The following is a 23,726-nucleotide window of genomic DNA, read 5'->3' as shown; positions in this document are numbered from 1 at the left end:
CTCGGTCGAAGAGGACGACCTTCCCCGATAGAGGAGGACCGTTCTTCGGTCAAGGGTATACGAGTAGCTGCGCTCCCCTGCTAGAACCTCCAAACAAGCTCTCTCAAGGTCCATTTGTAGGAGAACGTAGGGTAGTCAAGCTTCCAAGACTCCAGACACATCCAAATGAGGCGCTGCACGTGGCAGTCTGCCTTTCTTTAAAAAAAAAAAAAAAAAAAAGTAGTTAAGGTCTTTGGGTGAGTGTGACTTAACTGGTTTTCCATTCACTGTGTAATTGCGAGGTCTTGCCAATACCCATGCTGCACGCTGCTGCTGAGCCTTCCGAGACACTGCCCTCAAGTACCCCAGGCATAAACAGTATGGCGGAAGTACCCTTTTCCCTGTCTGTGTTTGTAAGACAGTCTCTTTCATGCCAGAACTATTTTGGGAAGATGATTCATGTCACATTTTGGCCTCATTACAGTTTTAAGTTGTAAATGGTGCTGGTTTACCTGGAGGTGTAAACATAAATTTTATCTCCATATGCATATGGGAAAACCTGGAACTGAAAAAGCACTGTTTCTTCTTGAGTTCTGTTTCAGGCTATAAACAGAGAGGTTAACGAGATATTTATCAAAACTCTGATTTTATTTTATTAAGAGCATGCTTCCAAAAGAATGCCAGAAAGCGTGCTTCCAAAAGAATGCCAGCAATTACTTGTGGCTATGCTTCCTCCCATTCTCCATTTCCAAACACAGATGGAGAAGTCGGAGCAGCTAGTGTCTTATTGTTACAAGCAGATGATTCTGTAAAATAAATAAACGGTGCGCTTTCTCTTTTGAAATAGTGTGAAAAGTGAGAGCAAGTGTTAAATTACTGTCTGTAGTTATAAGTCACAGGAGGTACAAGTTTATTCAAAGTTTATTTAGGTGCAGAAGATAAAGTAAGGTGAAGTTATTCTGATTAGTTCAATTTGCTTTTTGGTAAATATAGTACTATTTAAAGGGTATGGCAAACCAGGTATTTATTCAGTGGTTTAAGTGCATGATGGCAGTAGAAATGAGAAATATGTTATACCTGAGTTTATCATGCCTTGAACACAGGAGCATCTTAACAGTGTTTATAGATTTTTCTCCAAATAACAGGAAAAAAAAAAGTGGATTTGGAGTGTTAGCCACACTCCAGATTTTTCTATGACTTTTTTTTTTTTTTTTTCAGATTTTTCTATGACTTTCAAGGAATTTCATATCCTACCTCAAAATTAAGATTTGACAAATTATTTTTTTATTTGAAATCACAGCAGTGAAAATAGTATAAAGGAATGACAATGAATTTATTGTTATTTTTTGCTATAAGCCCATTTTGATGGCCAATTTTTTTTTTTTTTTTGGATAGAATGACACACTTTCTGATCTATTGATACAACCCCTTCCCCTCCTGCTTTGGTCATGTGCTTTAAAAAATTATTTTCTAATGCAGCTGTGGGTTGGTGCTATCTGGATCTTTTCACTGATGCCATTTAAGGAGATTTATTAATCTTTATGTAAGATTCCTCAATTAGCAATAAACCAAATGCATTGTGAGCTCTTCTTTGACTCTAAAGTGGTGATTTGAAAAATATTCATGATTTGAGGTGCTTAAGCATCTTTGCCAACTTGATTAAATCCAGCTTCATGGCAGAACCTGGCCTTGAGTTCCGTCATTCTGTTGGAATCTTCCAGCTGTGACAAGTGACATCTACTTTTTTTTCGTTTTCTTCTTATCTTGAGATGACCTTTTATTTATTTATTTTTTAATCTTGAAATGACCTTTTATCTTCTCTGGGTTATCCAGTGACTGCTCATTAACTAGCACTTTCAGAAATTTAAATTAGTGGGTCTGGGGTGGGACCTGAGCACTTCTATTAAAAAACAAAAGTTGGAGCACGTGGGTAGCTCAGTCGTTAAGCGTCTGCCTTTGGCTCAGGTCATGGTCCCAGGGTCCTGGGATCGAGTCCCACATCGGGCTCCCTGCTCGGCGGGAAGCCTGCTTCTCCCTCTCCCACTCCCCCTGCTTGTGTTCTCTCTCTGGCTGTGTCTCTCTCTGTCAAATAAATAAATAAAATCTTTAAAACAACAACAACAACAACAACAACTGAAAAGCTGTCCAGACATGATTCTAATGTTCTAAAAGGACAATAGGCAGCAGCTGAATAAAGGGCATGATTTGAAACCCAAATGTAAATATAGACACATCTCTAAAGTTCTTTGGTTTTGGATGCTGTTCCCTGGGTTTAACTGTGACATATATACGTGGTATGACTGAAATTAGACCACACTTGAAACTTAAGGACCATGTTTCTCTATTTCACGTTTCCCCTTGTGTCTTCTCAGCCATCATGTATGTCATGGGAGCACTTGGTCCTGCAGTGGGATATTTATTAGGTGGACTTCTTATTGGTTTTTATGTCGATCCCAGAAATCCTGTTAACCTTGACCAGAATGACCCTCGTTTCATTGGAAACTGGTAAGAATTGTTTACTACATTTTTCATTTCGTTTGTTATTAATGATAGTTCAAGTCGTAGTACCCTTGTAGTTAAAATAAAAATTTCCCCCATGGGAATATGAAAAACAGCTAAAAGTTGCCTAGAAGGGAGTGGAAGGCAGAATAGTAATCCCCCAGAGATATCCATGTCCTAAGCTCCAGAACCTACGGATGTGTTGGCTTACATGGCAGAAGAGACTTTGCAGATGTGTTTAAGTTAAGGATCTTGAGATAGGAAGGTTTTCCTGATGTCGGACAGGAATGGGCCCCGTATAATCACAAGCGTCCCTATTAGGGAAAGAGGGAGGCTGGAGGGTCAGAGTAAGAAAGAGATATGGTGATTGAAGCAGAGGTTGAAGTGACATACTTTGGGGATGGAGGAAGGTATTATGAACCAAGGAACACACTCGGGACTCTAGAATCTAGGAAACCCAAGAAAATAGGTTCTTCCCTAGAGCCTCCGGAAGGAATGCAACCTTGCCAACCCACTTGAGATTTCTGACCTCCAGAGCTATAAGATAACACATTTGTGTTGTTTTAAGCCCCTAAGTGTGGGGTAGTTTGTTATAGCAGCAACGGGGGACTAATGCTGAGGGCTTGGGAGCATCGGCTTAATCCACCTTCTTTAGGGTTGAGGCGCTTTTTGCTATAAATAGCAGAGTGGGGGAGGAGAGGGTGGCTGTGTTGGGGCTTTCCTGTGTGCTCGAGTCCTAGCTTTCATTATCTTTTCTGTGCCTTTTAAAAAATATTTTCTTCCCACGTCCTTATTAGATTAGCATTTCTGCTTTGTCAACCCTCCCTGACTGCCCAAAACTCCAGTCCCTCCCCGCCTTTTTTCCATCGTCACACTCTTAGTGAATCTTTTCACTTGGTAATTGTTTTTCCAATGGAGTGCTGTAGATTTAGCTGTTCTCTCACTTGCTAGCCCTTAATTGTCTTGCTAAATAAGTAATTTTTCGGACTTAGAATGAGAACTCCAACTTTGGATGTTAGGTTATTTATCCGCATAGCCAGGGCTGTGTTTCAGTTCTTCATAATCCTCAACTTGAACATGAGTTATTTCTTCATGATAGCAAGCACTAACTGAAAAGTATTGGCTTCCTGAATTCATTTAACATGGATTAGTAATAGGTATACATTGATAAGAGATGTTCATTTTATACCAAGGGAATAGTTCACTATTAGAAATTAGTTTCCACTAATTACTTTAGAAGGAGTTTCTAAGAGTTTCTTAGATAACTTGTGTTATCTCTGCATTTCATTATAAGATAATCTCATAACTCTGAAGTACATGGGAATAATGCTTAACGCTATCTATTTTCAAAGCAGTTAAGAAATATTAATCAAGTTATATAACGCTTATTTTCATAAGTAATGCTCTTTGAAGATGGATGTGCTAAGATTTAGATGAACCTGGGCTGGTAGAATTTTCAAATCGTAAAAAAGGAAGTTTCCTTGTCAGCATTAGGGGAATAACACAGGAATTTTAAGTTCTTGACCACTAGTGAAATTTTTGGCCTCAACCACTGTTTTCTTTGCAGTTCTGAAGTAAATAAGAGTAAGGATTTTTTTATTCTCAGAAAAGAAGATTAGACAAGACAGTAGAAAAGACAATATGTATATGAACATTCAGTGTACATTCTGTGTTCTATATAGGTGTCCATGAAAAGAGCATGGCAATAAGGGAACATCTAGAGGGAGGGAGAAAGGAGAGGAGGACCAACTTGGGGGCAGGGAGAAGGAAGGAGACAAGAGCTTTTAGGCTTACAAGTACTTTATGCTGACTTTTAAAAGTTTTCTAGACATCTATCTAATTGGTTGCAAAGTAGGGTAATTAAGAGTACAGACCCCAAAGCCATACCGTCCAGGGTTTAAATCTCTGTCTGCCACCTAATAGCTGTGTGACCCTGGGGGAAGTTACTTAACTTCTCTGTGCCTCAGTTGTTGGTTTTAAAAGAATCTATAAAATGGAAGTAATTACAGTATCTACTTCATAGGGTTGTTGTGAGGAATAAATGAGTCTATATACGTGGGGCTTTAAATAGTTCTTGCTATCTAGTATGTGTTAGCTATTATTAAGTCCTTTGAATTTAATCTATGTTCAGGAACTTTTATCTGTTTTAATGGTCCAATATTAAAAATTGAATTTTATTTATTGAGTAGCTCTGTTTGTAACAGACTTCTACCTTTACCAAAGACAGAGTTATTTGATACAATGCTATTTAATCCAATGCCTAGCAGTAATGATGGATTTTTCAATAAACATGTGCTGAAAGATTGAAGAAAGGAATGAAGAAATGAATAATGCTAATGTTTATTGGGTGCTTACTGTGTGTTAAGCATTCTACTAAGAGCTTCACAAACATTTTTGTTTGAACTTCATATGTTTAAGCCTACATATATAACAACCATATGTACTCACTAATATTATGCCCATTTTACAGCTGAGGAAATTGGTGCCCTGTGATTTGAATAACTTGCCCAAAGCCTCAGAGGCAGTGAGAGCTGGGATAAAAAACTGAGTACAGGGCAAATCTCTTAGTCAATATACTTAACTGGCCCTACTTTATGAATAATCTCTGAGGGGTGGTTTGTAAAAGGGACTTAGGGACCCTGGTTTTTCAATTTTAGCTCTTACTGATGGGTCTTTTCCTAACATATAACTCACACTTTCTTTTCTTTCTTTCTTTTTTTTTTTTAAAGATTTTATTTATTTATTTAAGAGAAAGTGAGAGAGAGCTCACAAGACTGGGGGTGGGGGCAGGGCAGAGGGAGAAGCAGACTCCCCGCTGAGTGGGGAGCCCGATGCGGGACTTGATCCCAGGACCCGGGGACCATGACCTGAGCTGAAGGCAGATGCTTAACCGACTGAGCCACCCAGGCACCCCTAATATGCACTTTTCTGCCTTCCTCAGCTTCTCTCGGGGTCTTTTTTGGCCTCATCATTATATCATGCATTTTGTCAATGCTACTGAAGACCACTGAAGAATGTGGGCCAGTTTGCTCAGCTTTGAAAAACCCCCAAACTTTTATACTATTTTTATATTATTTTTGTTTATTTGCTCTAATTCTTCCCCTCCTTCTGTTATTTGCTCTTACTGTGAACTACTGTAAGTGTATCTTTAATGTTTGCATATAATTTTAAGTTGATGGCTCTGAGTGGAGGTGTGGGGAGGACCTGAGTACAGAGCTACAAAAAAACAAAAACAAAACTAGCTACCATGAAGTGATTGTTGATTTGGGGGCAGGCATTTTTTCAGGTCCATTATATACATTGTCTTATTAATTTTGATGACTCCAAAAAGCAGTTAGCATTATTCCCCCTTCAGATGAGAAGGTTGGTTTGGGAAAGTGAAATAATTTCCCCAGGATCTTAGAGCCAGTAGGTCATAAAGACAAGACAAAAAAACCACATTTGTCTGAAACCACAGCTCAAGAACTGTCCCTTATATTGCACTGTTTGTCCTGTTCTGCTTTTGGAACTGAAGGAGTCCAAGGGGCTTGAAGGCAGAATTGTAGAAAGAGATTCAAAGGTGGCAGATAAGCAGGGGCAGTTTATTAGTAAAGGCCTCATAAGCAGCCAGGTCCTACAGGGGCCAGATATGATCATAGCTATGTTCTCTGCAGACATTTAAAGAATTAAAAAAAAAAAATCTATCTCATTCAGTTTATTTATTCAGGAAATTTTTTGAGTATGTCAGTCACTGGGTTCTAGGTTATACTGAATAATTGAAATTGCTAGAAGTCTGCCCTGAGCAATCTTCTCAAAATAAAGCCTTTTTTTTCCAATTGTTTAAAAATCTTTATTTGATATAACTCTAAGTATCTTTGAAAATAGCATACTGGATTATTAATAACTGGTTCATGGAATTATTCTGTCAGTGAAACTGTGACTTTTAACAGCTGATAACAGTACTTTAATAGAAGCACTATCTTTTTAAAAATGAATTTTCACTTTGCAATTGATCTGTATTCCTAATGGGTTGAATTCAACATTGATGCTTAGAATGCTGCTTGCGTTCAGGTTACAGCTGATGCGAATGTGCTGAGACAGAGGACAGAGTCTGAGCATCAAGAATTTGCAAGCTTGAAGGACAAAGATTAGAGCTGAGGAGTCCTAGTAAGAAAGTGGCAACCCTGTTCTGTAGGATCAGGGGCCTCTACTTGCTAAGAAAGGATTGAAAGGGGACTGAGAGATTGCCCTTGAGGAATTATGCAGACAAGAAGCCCAAGGCCTTAACACATGGCTCTAATGCCAGACTAGAATTTGAGTACTATTCTCTATATTTACTTCTTAGTCTCTGCAGCTTGGCAACCTCAGATGAGTTCAAAGACAGACTCTCAGTTCAACATAGCTCACGGTCTGCTTCTCCTAGGAAGCTTTCTGACACACATTTCCTTTATCTGAGCTTTTATAGCATTCATAGTCTGTACCACATCATCTGACACTTAATTGTATACATGCTTGCATTTCTTGGAGATTGTTTCTTGTATTTTTAGCTCCCTTACCAGTAGGTTGTAAGTTCTTGAAGGCAACAATCAAATATAAATGTCTTTGGTGGCCCTCACAGTTAAGTGTTGTAAGGGCTAGCTAAGAGGGTCAATATATTCTTAAGTGCTTGCAGAAAAATATTTGAATGCCATTAGCAATTTAAAATACATTCCACATGAGATATGAATGGTTTTCTTTTAAGAAAGATGTGTCTATTTTGGTCCATAAAGCATGCTATAGAGTCTATATTATTTTTCTATTATATTTATGAGTTATTTATTTATTTTATTTTTTATTTTTTGATTTATTATGAAATGCACATTATAGCAGAGCTAACAAATATTTCAATAAAATTCTAATCTGGTTGCTAATTATAATATTCATTATAATACTAGTATGATTATCAGGCAGATTTCTCATTTATAACATAGGGAGGAGTCCTATGTTTTCTTAGTTTGTCCAACTTCCTACTGCTTTACAATTGTTTTGCTTTACAGAAGTTTTCCCTGGAGAATTTTATTACCATGAGCTTCTACTTTGCTAATTTGTTCTCATTCATAATGCAAGAGCCATAAATGCTATTCACATTTCCCAATTTTTTAGGTGGAGTGGATTCCTCCTTTGTGCCGTTGCAATGTTTCTTGTGATATTCCCAATGTTTACTTTTCCAAAAAAGCTTCCTCCTCGACACAAGAAAAAGAAAAAGAAAAAATTTTCTGCTGATATTGTTAGTGATGATGACGTTATGAAGGAGAAGTCAAACAATAGTGAACAAGTGGACAAAAAAGTTTCTTCTTTGGGATTTGGAAAGAATGTCAGAGGTAAAGTATATATTTTGAGTGAATACGTGCCCAACATTTTATTTTATTTTGTTTTGTTTTTATTTTTTTTTTGCACACGGTTATTTTAGATCAGTGCTACTCAAAGTGTGGACCCAGGTCAGTTCTGCCCCAGCAACTGTTACTGGCCTGTGACAAGATAAGTACTGAAATTTTGAGTAAGCCTTGAGAAACTTTTAAAGAAATTTGACAGTAATTTTATGCCTATTGAATCTAATAATAATAATAATAATAATAATAAACTGGGCTTCCATTTTGTACATTTAAAAAAACTCATTTTCTTAATTCATTTTTAATATATTTTGCAAAAGTATCAGTACGTGATAGACTGGAAATATTAATTTAAAAATGGTTCTTCATCACAGATTGTTTGAGAAGCACTGATTGAGATCCTAAAGATACAGATTTTAAATATGTCATTTACTGTAATGAGAGATGTCTGAGTTTTAAAATACTGCGTTCTATGATGAATGGTTTGTTTCAAGGGCATGGTGGGTTTGGTAGAGTGGCCAGATCCTTACCCAAATATAAAACCTACCACTAGACAGCAATCTCATTCAACAGTGGCTCTGTCAGATGCTTGTAAGTGTTCATAGAGAAGAGTAGCCAAGAAATTGGCCTCTAAATGTCCAGATAGTTTCAGTGATGTGTATTTGTCTATTTTTTCATTTTTATTTGTCTTAAAAACAAGAACTTTATCAAAACTAGGTTAGGCATTCTCAAACCTAAACAATTTAATTTTAACCAGGCAATATTTGTTCAGTGTTCAGTGTATCTGTTGGGTAGTGCTACACTCCCATTAATTTCAGCCTATTTCCTAAATTCCCTGAATTGATTTTTTTTTGAAATTATGAAGCATAATATTTATCAAGTGCTTGCATCAGTCAAGGTCGTTTTAGGTAAAATTTACCTAGGCACATTATCATCTCACTTTGACTATATAAACACTGAAGCCAAAGAGGAAACTTTCAGGCCTAGAAGGAAGTTACTAATATATTATGGAACTGTCCCTGCAGCCAAAGAAAAATAATGGTTAGATTGGACTACTTTTAAGACTATATTTGTTTAGAGCAAGTGAAGTCACTTTTCTTTGAAAATGTTCTTTCCCAATTAAGTTTTAGATCTGCTTCCCCTACTCGCCCTCCCCTACCCATTGTTTTGTGACAATGTGTACTTTTGGAACTGCAAACATTACTTCTGCTATAATACCATCAAGGATTCCTTGGATGCTAGTGTGACCTGAGCTCTTACCACATGGACCACCATTTTTCTTGGATGTCTTATGGATCATAAAGTCTATTACCAAAGGAGTAATTTTTTTTTTACAACTCGATTAAGAGCAAGATTGACATTAAAGAATTTACAATACAGGAGTAGACTTAGAGTCTTAATTTATGAAGAATATAAAGTAGACTCAAGGAGAGAAATACAGACCTAGGTAAGCTAAAATTGTATACTTTATAGCTTAGGGGTAGATGGCTTGAATGTGAAATATATGCCCTGTTGGATAGTTGAGAAAAGGAAGAGAAGACTGATATCAAACACCAATCACAGATATGACCATAGATGGGAATGGCGTTCCTTTGGAGGATAAAGTGTAGACAATGATGTTAATGCCCTGTCTACCTCTGGGACCTTACTGTCTTAGGGGCGGAGGCCTGCTGACCACTGGTACCTGCCTGAAGAACTGTAGGTCTTCCTCACCTGAAGGTCTCCTTTTGCCCGAAGGTTTTCTTTCTGGGCTGGGAAACCTCTTGGCTCCTGCTCAAGGCTGGCGTCAAGTGCCAAGGAATTAACACTCCCCCACCCCCACACACAACAGTCTTAACCACTGGCTGATGAACACCCTAGCTTCCCCATTTGATGGGTGAGACAGTTCTGAGTTCTATTTCTACATCCCTTGTAGGCTGCTTTTGCTTCCTGTGCATCACGTTCGCACTCCCTGAGCAGCGTTTTCTGAGCCTCCCAAATAAACTGCGTGGACTTGAATCTTTGACTCAGGACCTACTTCTGGGAGGAAGCACACTTAGGCATGTGGGTTCAAAAGCTGTCATGGAATTTTAAGATTGTTTTTCCAAATTGAATCTATATACTATTTTATTGTATATCATCTTGTACTGCTAGGGATTTCTCTTCTCCATCTTTTCTGTGCTCAATATGATAGATTAGGTTATTTTCTTTTAAAGGAAAGAATAAGAGGAGTCTGTTAGCAGTGATGGGTAGTTGGTCTATAAAGTCTGTTTCCTGTCTGATTTTCCTGTCAGTGTTTCTGATATATTCTCAGCTTTATCATTCTGTGCCTTCATTGTGATGACTGATCTCACTTCTGCCTCTAAATCTCCTGATTAGGACACAGAGCTGGTTCATTTTTTACTTTCACTTGCACTGAATTCTCTAATTGTATCTAGACTGGACTTTCAAGAGCCACTTTCTCCTGTTAGAAAAGAAGCCTGTTTTAATGAGAGTCTATAGTGCAAATGTTTCGCTAAAAATGATTCAAATGATGTTGATGATGTAGAAATAATATTCAATTAGAATATTTAAAATTAATTCATATTTATCTTGCACTTACTGATTTCCTCCAGATTATATAATACCTATCACCTATAGGAAATGACAGTCTAATATTTAATCTGGTTTTCAAAAGGACAAATTAAATCTCTGGGAGTCATTCAACTGTTGATATAATTTTTTATTATAAAACTGAGATTCATCATTAAGGCCTTGAAATAAAGAATGGTTGCTAAGATTTCATTTTGAATTAAATCTGAGTTTGATTCTCAGATTCTTTTTTCCTCTTTTTTTCATATTTGGAATTTGGATACCAGTATTAGCTTCTTCAGAGAGAAGGTGGCAGGATATCTAAGTTAATAACTCATACTTCCTTAAAAAAATGATTTGGGCCATACAAATCCACTCTCCGCCTCCACATTTTAATGATAGACATTGGGAAAATCTGACTCAGTGTTTCTAGATTCTTGTTATAAATTATGCAAGAGTAAGACTGTTTTAAAACACCACAAAGGAGAAGGTAGAATTTTTAGTGTGTCTGATTCACCTTTCCATAAAGAGATTAGCATTGATCGCATCAAATCTTACCAATAAAAATAAACACTTAAAATATTTAACTGGATCACTTTTCCTGAGGTTTGAGGTCCAGCGTTTTAAAAGTCTTCCAAATTTAGCTGGATATCTTCCTAAATAGAAAACTTTTGGTGGCCGTTAATCATAAGAAACATTTTATTTTTGTATCCACTTTTAATCTTTTAGCTGCTTAGCATTATTAGTTAGCATAAAATATAACAGATTTTTCTCTGTTAGACTTTTGTCTGTGTTAGACTGCAATATGTTTATAATCTTAACTAAATAAAATAGTTAACTCTGAGATGAGCAGGGAGCCCGTTGCAGGGCTCGATCCCAGGACCCCGGGATCGTAACTTGAGCTGAAGGCAGACACTTAACCAACTGAGCCACCCAGGTGCCCCTCTCCAAAGCATTGTACCTCCTGCCCTCCTCTATTTTTCTCCTTAGTATATCACTGTCTAACATACCATATATTTTACTTATCTTATTGTTGTCTCCACAGTGAGAAAGTAAGCCCCATGAAGGCAAGGATATTGTGTCTACCATGTTCCCTGATGAATTTATACCACCTTATAGATAATCAATATTTGATGAATGAATTATTGAGGAAGGAGAGGTTGTGTCTATAGGATGTGGCAACTGATATGGGGATAATGGGGAGATATAGGTATCAAAGATGGTTTCAGGATTTCAACCTCAGATAATGGGGGAAAGGGACAGAAGGAATACATTCCAAATTTGAGCTGCCCACTAACATCCAGAACTATTGCATGTGGCCTTTTGCTAAGTGTTTTAAAACTGGTATAGTGTGGAATATGTTGGGGTCAATCCTTGACTCAGCAAAGAGGGATCACCAAAGCCAGGTGCCTGGTCTATGCTATCTTAGCTCTCTTGCATATTGTCTTTGCTCCCTTGCTGAATTATAGTTTGGTTTTATGTTTGCAGCTTTTATTGAGCTGTTGCTTGAATTCCCCATATTTGCTGTAGGAACATGCTCACTGCCCTTTATATAAAATCCTATTTTGTGAGAACAGTGGTTCTCAAACTTCGGCCACCTAGGAAGCACCACAAGGGCTTCTTAAAACCCAGAGTGCTGGGCCCTGGCCCACAGTGTTCAAGTGCGGAGGCCTGGGGTGTGGCCTGAGTATTTGCATTTTTATTTTTAATTTTATTTATCTATTTATTTAATTTTAGAGAGGGGGGAGGGGCAGAGGGCAAGAGAGAATCCTAAGCAGGCTCCAGGCCCGGGGCGGGGCCTGAAGCAGGACTCGATCTCACAACCCTGGGATCATGACCTGAACCGAAAGCAAGAGTTGGATACTTAACTGACTGTGCCACCCAGGTGCCCTTTTTAAATTGAAATTTTAATTAATTAATTTTATTTATTAAAAAAATTTTTTTTGTATTCGCATTTTTAAAAAGCTTCTCGGGTGATACTGATGCTGTGAGAACCACTGCTCTAGAACATAGAGAGGAAAAGCAATTTGATTGTTTCTGCTAATGATGATTATACAACTTTTTTGCTTTGGTGGCCAAGAAACTGAGTCAAATTTGAAGCCCGGCAAGGATTCTTACAGACATACCTAATTATTTGTTTCTGGTTTGATCGTGCTGTGTTTACATCTTCTCTGGCTCTGGTTCTTCATTTCATTCTTCTATTACATTTATTTTGTTGTACGCATGTTATCTTGTGGGAAGCCGAACCTTTAGATTTGGACCTATAGCTTAGGAGGTAAATGCTAACACACCTGGCAAAGAATTCCTGAAAAAGAAAGCACTTTCTTTATATTCAGTGCAAACTGAGGGGTTACTCATCAACTCATCGGCATAGTATCTACTTAGAAAGCTATGTAGGAAAATAGTCATTGGTGCTAGTTTTAAACAAGCAGAATAGTACTTGGCCAGCAACCACGAATGATGTATTTTGGGCTTTGACAACTGCTGGTTCTGTCCCCTGCCTGTAGGTAAGTTGCTCAGGAGCTTCATGTGCTGGCCCAGAGGTGACTGTGATGTGCAAGATCACCTAGTTCCTTCTGCTCTTTTACTGGCAAGCAGGGAATGCCATTTGCCAGTGTGTTCTGGAGGGGAGAGAAAAATTGCAACACTTTTATGGAGACTTGTGAGCAGGGAACACAGGGGTGGTTATTAGTTTCTAAGAGAATGAACAGATAATGGGGACACTTGGGCTGTTTGTTGGCCATGTTACATATGAGCGCAACGTTGGTTTTGCTTTTACAGAAAGTTGTGACTAAAAATTATTTGATGCTCCTGGATAACAGGGGTCAAAAAATTGCATTTGCTCTGTGCCCATGAAATACGCAGGTTGGTGCAAGACTTCCAGGCCATACAGGAAGTTACTGGAATTTTCACTGCATGGGGATGGTATGTTTCCGTCAGCTTTTTGATGTACCGGAAGGCTTTGAAGTATACAGATAAGAACAAAAATATTAGGGGTGGAAGGACAAATTAAATACTTTCAGAAAGTAGTTACAAAAGAAGGGAATCAAGGAATTTTGTGGAAAGGTGTTAAGAGAAGTGGCTCTATAATTTGTACCCACAGATTTTGGTTTATGGAGGTGACTGAATTTGGTTTATGAATGACATGCAGAGGTCAATGCCATTGAAAGAAGGATTTATTACTTGCATTTCACAAGACAAGGGGGCACATCGGGCTGCAAGGGAAGCACCAGGCTTTGGTCAGGAAACAAAAGACAAGAGTGAGGGGAAAGCCAAGGTCAGACCCCTGAAGGGGGTTCCCATAGGAAAGAAAAGGCAGGGCAGAGTCAACAGCTTACAACTGGCTGGTCTGTGTCATTTCAGTGGGCTTTGGGCTGTGGAGGTGGTCTGGTTGTGTGATACCCAACCCTGGGTGATGTAGGATGGGGACAATACTGGCTGGGTGTGTGAGAGCATGGTAAGGAGGTGGTTGAGACTATATACTCAGGACTGGATAGTTTGCATGTAAAAGTTGTGCTCCCAGCCAACCCTTGCTATCTCTAAGACTTGGTAATCTAGTCTCTTCCCATCCAGCAAGATTTTTAAGATGTCAAAGCATCATAAAATACTGAAAAATTAAAAAATATGATTAATATAAAAGCTCTATGTTACAGCCAAAGCATACACTCACCTGGCCTGACTCCACTATTATTATCATATGGTGTTTTCTCCATCTTTCTTTACCACGTTCCTTCTCCCCACCTTCCAGGGGCCTTTCTGGAGCTCTCGAGGCTGAGGCTTTGGGTCCCGCCCATGTACTTTGAAAAGCACTCTATATTTTAGCACATATTGTTTTATTTTAAACTTAATAAATATCCCAACCTTTTATATAACAATGACCCCCACTCTGGTGTTTCCATTTTTACTCTTGGTCACTTTGTGCCTACTGTAAATTCTATGCCTTGTTTGACTTAGTCTGTTTAAGCTGTCTAGATCTGCTTCTTCAATTGATACTTCCCTCAAATTTTACTTTCATTTAAGAAATCAGCGTCATCTAAGATGTTTAGGAAAGGACTAGACTGTTCTCCCCAAATCCTTCCTTTTTTTTCTCCTCAAAGATTATTTATTTGAGAGAGGGAGGGGGTAGAGGGACAGGGAGAGAGAATCTTTAAGCAGACTCCACGCTGAGTGTGGAGCCTGACGCGGGGCTCGATCTCACGACCCTGAGATCATGACCTGAGGGAAAACCAAGAGTCTGATGCTTAACCGACTGCGCCCCCCAGGCACCCCCGCAAATCCTTCTAATTATTGAGATAGATTGCTGACAATATCTACCTTAAGAAAATGTCTCTCTTTCTTTCTTTGTTTCTTTTTCTCTTTCACAAATATCTTTTTTGAGCAACAGCTACAGGACAAAGAACTGGGAGGTAGAAAGGAAAATTGACATAATAAAATATAAGTCTTTAAATGGAGGTATGTACATTCTAAGAAAGGCTGAAGGAACAGGAGGGAGGAATTCCTAAATTAGCTGACTGAGTCAGGGAAGACTTGTCTTGGAAGATGACGTATTGTTGCTTTCTTTTAAAATTGTGGAGTGTTTGGTTTGGTTTTTTAAAATATAAGAGTAATACATGTTCATTGTAGAAAACTTAGTACATAAAGATATAAAGGATAAAATAAAAGTGCATTCCAATATCATTCCTGAACATAAATGCTTACATTATTTTTATAACAAAAAGTGTATTTTGAAACTAGATAGATGTGGTGGTTGCACACCATTGTGAATGTACTGAATGCCCCTGAATTTTTTGCTTTAAAATAATTTTATGTTATGTGAATTTTACCTCAATAAATTATTTTTGAAAAGGTATTTATTTTACTTGAATTTAGACATAAGGGAAATAAACTGAATAAGCTATAATCTTCAGATAAATCTTTTTTTTTCTACAAGAAGTATTATGTCCAAAAATAGCTATGTCAGGAAAGTATTAACAGTGGTCAGTATGTTTGTTTGGTATTTAATGTTTATCATTTATATTTGGAAATAATGTTAGTTTCCAGGTAATAAAATTTAGTCAACAACTTGATAGAACAATTCATCTATTTTTTATAATAATAAAACCACCATTCCGCATCCCACCCCCAATTTAAATAAAAAAAAAATAGATGTCAAAAGAACAAAATTGAAATCTATGTCTATTTTGTAAAGGTCCTTCAGAAGAACATAACAGAGAAAAGCTGGTGTGGAAGGATAATGTCAGCAAAAACAAACACCACAACACATCATAGGGAAGGAATGTTCCTGCAACCAAAAAAAGATCAGAAAATAAATAGAGGGCTTAAAAATATACCAAAACAAATTCACAGATAGATATTATCATTCATAATTGTGACTTTGAATCTTGAAGAGAATGTCAAATTATGCTATGGATTTTCCAGTAATACCAGTTAATACATACAAAATATTTAAAGTTTTGTTGCTTTAAGAGGCAATTGCCCAGTTATCTGAAAAATTCAAGCATTCCAAACACCTCTTTTCCCAAGATACACTGGATGAATGAAATATTGGATATTTCCTCCTTCTCTGGTTAGCATTTTATTGTTTCTTTAATGGAATTTTTAGTTTATAATCTGATCTAAATCCTTTTAGGATTCTTTAGCTCCAGAAAACCCTATTTTAAAAAGGATTATCTATTTGGTCCTTCACATTTTTCTGTGGTTTTGTTAAGTACACCACTACATGGACCGCCTTTATCTTAGGAGGAAGAAATTAGGCATCTTTAGAATAGATTTCATTTTCTCACAAGTATATGGATATTGTTTTAGTACAAATTATTGCTGTGGTGTTATAATGAATGTTAATAAATAAATACATTCCAGATATATTTTTTGAGTGCCTACAAAATGCCAGATGTATGCTGGGAGCTGAAGATATACAGATTTACCAAAGTCCTGCTTTCATAGCATTTACACTCTCTTGAAAGAAACAAACAGGTAAACACACGCAGCTATTGAAGACTTGATGAGTAGCAGTATGAACAGCATGCCATGGGAGCACAGAGGAGAAGCACCTGGCTGAAGGGGCTGTCTCCTACAGATTCGATGGATGAGCTTGACATTTGCTAAGCAGACTTGCGGGGGAATATAGTAAATAGTAGAGACAAGAAAGACCACGGCCATGTAGGGAGCTTATGGTGGGAATCACAGAACTTCAGAACTGCAAGGGTGGACAGCAACCCTGTCTTGAGGGCCTTGCAAATGAGGCCAAGTTCTGGGCAGCTGGGCCTTCTTCCCATTTTCTTGGTCATTCTCTCTGTCAGCATGTCTTTTTCAAGTATATCATGTAAAAAAGTCTGTTTCCATAGTTTAAGACAACAAAAAGGCATGACAGTTGCTTTCAGTTTGTAAAGGACAGAAGCAAGTTGAAGCCCCCTGAGATACTGGGGTTTTAGTGTAAGGCTCTCTTGTGAGCCCCCGGCAGCTCTGGGAATGTGTTCCTTGCTTTGGGACCCACAGCCACTCTGGATACTCAACTGCAGGCTGATGCTCAGTTCCTTTTCCTTACTTAAGCTCTCACTCAAATCTTCATACGCACAGCCTAATTCACTGTGTGTCAGGTGTCAACAGTAAGGGACACGAAGCAAAGGGCTTGGCCAGTGTGTGCAATCAGCTAGTTTTGAGAAATCAGGTCACACGCTACAAACCTTGCTACGTCAGCATAAGGAGCCACTGAAAAGGTGACTTTCAGGGTGGCAGTGCCACACAGACCTCTCTCCAGGGTGGGATTCATTTTACACCAGACTAAACATATTACCAACGAGTTCCTCCCTTTGCCCACTTTAAAAGCTGACTTCTACCTTTCAGCTTCTATGAAACCCGGGCTTACTTAAAGCTTTACTCTTCCAAAAACTTTATTCTAAATCGATCCTTCAAGTTGTAGACTTATTTTATGAATGAGCATAAAACATTCCCACATGCTGAAGCACGCTTGCCTGATGGGCAGAAACTTACCCATCTACCGTCCCTGTTGTCTCCTCTTAAGCTGTGAGCCACGAGGCTTTGGAGAACAAGAAACTATGATCTCTGCCCTTGCTGAGATCGTCGTTGATCAGCTTCCATAGGAACCCAGTCACACCGCACATCTCAGATTTTCTGAAACTTTGACTAAAGGTTTGCAAGGTCAAGCGGAGCGGGCAGGGGGACTACATCAAATTTATTGTAGCGTAGCCCCGTTATGATGGGCGTGCAACTCAACGTCTGGTCTGGTGCAGTCTGGGGTCACCTGCACTGCTGTGGATGCACACATGGGAACGAGCAAGGGATCTGCCAGTGACAGCAACACTTCTTTTTTTTTTTTTAAGTTTTTAGTTAAATTCCAGCTAGCCAACATACAGTGCGATATTAATTTCACGCATACAACCCAGTGATGCAACACTTACATACACAACACCCGGTGCTCATCACAAGTGCTCTCCTTAAGTAACACTTCTTTTAAAAGTGATTTCTATGTGTTGCCTATCTTATATTACATTCTATTGAGGTTTGGTGCTTTGTATTGCATTCTTTTCCTACTTTACTAATGTTTAAGGCATTTCTGGTTTTAGTGTCAGCTTGCCCTTATTGAATTTGTAAGATTTTGTAGCATTAAATGATAAAAAAATGACAATCATTATCATTATTTTATCTCTCCTTCACCAGGCTTTTTACTGCATTTTTTATTTTACAATGACAGTTATAAATGACACGAAGAAACTTATCTAAAATATATTCTGCAGCATAAATTTAGGTATTTGACTGCCAATGTATGGATTTAGCTTAGATTTTTAAACTTTGTGTTTTTGAAATTGTTTTGAATTTACATAAAAGCCACAGACAGCGCATAGAGCTCCTGTGTACCCTGTACTTCAGTTCTCCAGTTGTTAATGTTTCTGACCCACCTGAGAAGTTGCAGACATGATGCTCTGCTGCCCTATCCTCCTTCAGTGTGGTTTCCTAGGTACAAGGACATTGTCCTACGTGACCACAGGGCAGCCATCAAAACCCGGAAATTAACATTGATCCAGTGCTACCTTCTAGACCACAAGCCCAATTCAAACTTCATCAGTGATTTCAACAATGCCCTTTATGTCCAAATTCAATTCACAGACCACATGTTGTATTTCGTTGGGGTGTATTTTAGTCTTCTTCAGTCTGGATCAGTTTCTCATATTTCCTTATTTTTATGATCTTGATCTTTTTAGAAAGTATAAGCTGATAACTTTATAGAATATCCCTCAGTTTGGGTTTGACGATGTCGCCTCCTGGTTTATGCACTTGGTGGGCATACCACTGAAATGAGGCTATATTCCAGTGCCTTGTAACAGAAGCTATATAATGCTAATATCCCTGTGAACTTTCATCTCTTGGAGAAGATTGTATCTACCAGGTTTCTGTACTCTAAAGTTAATAAATATATTGCAGTTCTAAATCCATAAGTAATTTATAAGTGTTTTATGGGGAAGTACTTTGAAGCCATGCAAATCCAGTTGATTCTCATTTGTGGGTAGTTGTGTTCTATAAAGTCACATGAACATTGAGTTAGCGAATACAGAAGCATTGCTCTAGGGAAAACACAGGATTGGATTCCTGTCACAACATAATCATCAACCAATCAGTACGTAACCTTGTTTTATGTATGTTTCTGTTCGAAGACACTTTATTCAATATATATTGTTGATTCATTAACACCGAACCTACAGCCAACTAGCAGTATGACTCATGCCTGAAGGAAGTGTATCTAACACGCGTATTTTCTCTACATGGCACATCACAGCCTCTTAGGAAAGCTAGACAGCATTTCAGCACTATATCTGAGGGCCATTTGAAACAGGGAAATCACCAAAAACACAAAAATGCTAAAAATATGACAGTATCTTGTGAAAAGGACACTTGCTTGCAGCATGAAAGCTGACACAGGAAGACAGTGTGAGATGCCTCATGAAATCTTAGCCAAGAAAGTGTGTGTCCTACAACTTAAATTTTTTTGCCACTTGGTGCATGTCCTTGAATGGCTACCCCCTGTGAGTATTGATTTGGGGGTTACACATAAATTGTAGCAAATTTGAAAATACTAAATCTGTAAATAATGAGGATTGATTGTATCTTGTTTCTATTAAACTTTCACTTACCACTTTTAGCATCCATTGACCTTAAATTGCTTCATATTTGACTACTGGGGATCCTTCAAACTGTCTTTGGTGTCCTTCTGACATGCCCAATCATTCTCTGAGCACTTTACTTTCTTGTTTAACAAGATTTTCCAGGCTCATCTTGTATTTTCTCTGCCTCAGCTCTGAAGTTAGACATTTCTCCAAGGAGCTCTGGTTCCTTTGAGTGGAAAATGGCCTTTAGAAACCAAGCACCGGGTGCTAGGTGTGCTCATTGCTATTAGGGTGTTATAACTTCTAAACTGTGTAGTAGACAGAATTAGGAAATATGTGTATGTACACACACTCACACATATCTATCATCTGTCATCTTTATCTATCCATCTATTGTCTATCATCATATCTATCAATCATATTCTATCTATCTGTCAGTCTCTCTATCTGTCCATCCATCCCATGACTTCATACCATTACCTTCAGTTCCAATCTGATATCTAACTATCCCCTGTCCATATTTGTAACTCCCTTCTCTGGCCATTAGAAAGCTGACTGCCATTAGTTTCAATGGACTAACTTACTCACTGTTCTTGTATTTAAACCAACTCCCAGCCCCACCTGCCAAAGACACAAGCCTGGATATCTGGCCCTTTGTTCCTGCAGGGCATGTATGCTGAAGGTTTAGCTCCAACAAAGGGAAGAAGGAAGGTGGAAGAAAGGAGGAAGCTAACTTAAAGTTGTTGAATTTCAACTTTTGCTAAATTCTTCTTAAATAACACCAGTTTTTTTGTTTTATTTATTTATGAAAGAGAAGACAAATATTACATATATTTTTAGTTAGCTTTGAAATTAGAGGGCTATTTACCTCATCAAATGGGTATAAAGGAAAAATCAGTTTTCTGTAACTAGTATCTTTTTTTTTTTTTAAAGATTTTATTTATTTATCTGAGAGAGAGAATGGGAGACAGAGAGCATGAGAGGGGGAGGATCAGAGGGAGAAACAGACTCCCCGCTGAGCAGGAAGCCCGATGTGGGACTCGATCCCGGGACTCCAGGATCATGACCTGAGCCGAAGGCAGTTGCTTAACTAACTGAGCCACCCAGGCGCCCCTGTAACTAGTATCTTTTTTTAAAAAGTTTATTTATTTAAGTAATCTCTACACCCAATGTGGGACTGGAACTCAGACCCTGAGATCAAAAGTTACATGCTCTTCTGCTCTTCTGACTGAGCCAGCCAGGCGCCCCTATAACTAGTATCTTTTAAAACATTCATGTGAGACATATGTTATCTTCTTGGATTAAAAAAATTTATTGTATAATTTCACCAGATGTTTTAGATTCAATAATATTTAGATTTAATATACCAAGTAAACTTAATTTGAATCTCCAAATGTTGATAGAAAATCTTCTAATTTTTAAATTTTATTTATTTATTATTTTAATTTTTTTATGTTTTATATATTTTTTTAAGTAGGCTCCACACCCAACGTGGGGCTTGAACTCATGACCCCAAGATTAAGAGTCCCATGCTTTATTGACCGAACCAGCCAGGCACCCATCTAATTTTTAAATTTTAGATCTTTTGATTTGCCTATTTACAAGAGAATATTGGGTAATTTTATGAAGTAGTTTAATTATTTTTTTTTCTGGTGTGTTTGTCCATGTTAAAAAATGAAGTATGCATCTTAATTTTTTTTAAATGTTCATTTAAACTTTAAATGATCAAATTAAGATATAGAATATTAAAATTAATTCACATTTTAAAATGATTAGCAAATAGTCTTGACTTCCTAAGTTTTAAATTCTGGTGTATAGGCCATAAATTATAGCTTTAATAACAAGTTTTGCTTAATTTTTATGAAATGATTTTATTATGTTGTAGCATAAGAGGATAACTGTTCTTTTCTTTTTAAGATTTATTTATTTATTTTAGAGAGCAAGAGAAAGAGCACACACTCAAGCAGGGGGAGGGGCAGAGGAGAGGGAGGAGAATCTCAAGCAGACTCCCCACTGAGCATGGAGCTCAATGTGGGGCTCAATCTCACAACCCTGAGGTCATGACCTGAGTCAAAATCAAGAGGCGAATGCTTAACTGAATGAGCCACCCAGGCGCCCCAGGAGATAACCACTCTGATAACTGAGATGACTGTACCTGTCAGAACTAATGCAGCTTATCTTTTCCATGATACATTCCAAGATATGTAAAGATCACATAAATGTGGGTTAATTCACATTATAAACATGCAAAAATGCAAAGGAATATGCACAAGAATCTCCTTTTATTCCTCTTTCCCAATCTTATTCCAATTACAGAATTTATTGGTGTTGTATATATTGGGAAGTATATATATTCAACCACATATAAATACGTTGTTTTGGTTTGTTTGATTTTTACTTTGATATTACATATATGTATATGTATATATATTTACATACTCATGTATATGTATATTTCTGCAGCAGCTTGCTTTACTCATTTTTTTTTATAAGATTTTTATTTATTTAACAGAGATAGAGAGAGAGCACAAGTAGGCAGAGCGGCAGACAGAGGGAGAGGGAGAAGCAGGCTCTCCGCCGAGCAGGGGGCCCGATGTGGGGCTCGATCCCAGTACCCTGGGATCATGACCTGAGCCGAAGGCAGCCGCTTAACCGACTGAGCCACCCAGGCGCCCGCTTTACTCATTTATAAAAATATTTCTTGGAGTTCCTTTTATGCCAGCACATATAGCTCTGTATCATTTTTAGCTACCGCATAGTATTTCATTATAGGGCTGTGCCATAATTTATTTAAACATTTTCCATTTAGTCTTTTTCCTTAAATTTTTGCTATTATAAATAATGCTGAAATGAAGATACCTGGACATACATCTTGAAGCATATATATATGGCAAGTTCTGTAAAGTAAATGCAAAGACTTAAAGATGAGACTTTTCTCTCTTCCTTGAGAGACAGCTGGGCTGGTCCCGAGCCCCCACCTCTGGGCTCTCCTCCTTTGGAGATCATTTCTCATTCTTCCCCAGTCCAAAGGCCCTGGGAGTATCTGACCTGGTGACCTGACCCTTAAGCCCTTTTAGCTGCATCATTTCCTGTTTCATAATGAGGCTGGAAGATTAAATGTCCAGAATCATGTACCAGTTCCCCTGCTGTGGGTGTCTGCAATGCGGGTTCAGGGATGTGACAACTCAGAAGTGGGTTTCTCAGGGATGTGCTGGTTGAATGAAGTAGAAACCATAATGTAGCACTGTACTGCAGATACTTTGTGCATTTAGTAGATTCTTGCGTTTTAGCAAAGAATAACATTGTTTTAATTAAAAAAATGTAAACAATTTATCTTAAGCAGTTTTTAGAACAGGAGTCATAGGTTGGGTTTTTCTTGTAAGGTTATTTGTGTCTGGATATGTTTTCTGTTACTTTATTAAATTTCCTCATCCTACTTGAAAAATTTTCAGTAACCCCAAATCTGTTTAATAAAGGGGGTGATTTCTAATCAGTCATCAGGTTTTTCTGTTTTTATTCTCTATTCAGTAGTCTCGAATATTGCTGAATGGCTATTTCCAGTTCATTTCAAAAACAATTCAATCTTATTTTATTTTCCATCCCTTATTTATAACATTCATTTGTCATTTTTGTCATTTTGTAGACCTACCAAGAGCAGCTGTCAGGATCTTAAGCAACATGACATTCCTTTTTGTGAGTTTGTCATACACAGCTGAGAGTGCCATTGTAACTGCTTTCATTACCTTCATTCCCAAGTTCATCGAATCACAGTTTGGTATCCCAGCTTCCAATGCCAGCATCTACACTGGTAAGGCACTGCCGTTAGAGCTCCTTGAAAACATGATCATTTTTGACCACTAACCTAAAATGCAATGAGTGAGGAGAAAGTTCATTCTAACATCAAAGTGTTGAATAAATTCATTAACAGCTACCTGCCTCCCCTCACCCTCCACCCCCATTTTAGGAGGAGAAGGTCTTTGAATGTTTTCTTGTTGACTCAGATGGTGTTACTGTGTGCCATTTTTTACCAACTGTCTTTTGGGAAGGGAGAACTTTGCATAATTATGTTTTTATGGTTCTCAGTTAAAAAGAATGAAATGGGCAATGGCATTCAAATTTAAATCTGAATATATCTTTTTATGGGTGGCATGAGTCAAATTAAAAAATGATTGAAAAAATTTTAAATGGATAATCTGAAATAGAGATGATCAGGTGCATGGTATCAGGATTT

The 23,726-nt window shown here is 37.8% G+C and overlaps 1 protein-coding gene across 1 annotated transcript in view; it reads left to right on the top strand.

Annotated features, from left to right (window-relative positions):
- Window positions 1-23,726, top strand: part of SLCO5A1 (solute carrier organic anion transporter family member 5A1) — a 104,460-nt gene that overhangs the window by 26,330 nt on the left and 54,404 nt on the right. Inside the window, exons 3-5 of the mRNA XM_006731674.3 lie at window positions 2,352-2,484; window positions 7,600-7,817; window positions 23,139-23,303. Coding sequence (XP_006731737.3) covers window positions 2,352-2,484; window positions 7,600-7,817; window positions 23,139-23,303 — 516 coding nt within the window. The remainder of the gene's footprint in view (window positions 1-2,351; window positions 2,485-7,599; window positions 7,818-23,138; window positions 23,304-23,726) is intronic.

Source organism: Leptonychotes weddellii, chromosome 4 (assembly GCF_054177405.1).
Source record: "Leptonychotes weddellii isolate Sample4059 chromosome 4, ASM5417740v2, whole genome shotgun sequence".
NCBI classification, from domain to species: domain Eukaryota; kingdom Metazoa; phylum Chordata; class Mammalia; order Carnivora; family Phocidae; genus Leptonychotes; species Leptonychotes weddellii.
Note: the sequence above shows the minus strand (reverse complement) of the source record. Positions and strands in the feature narration are given on the sequence as shown.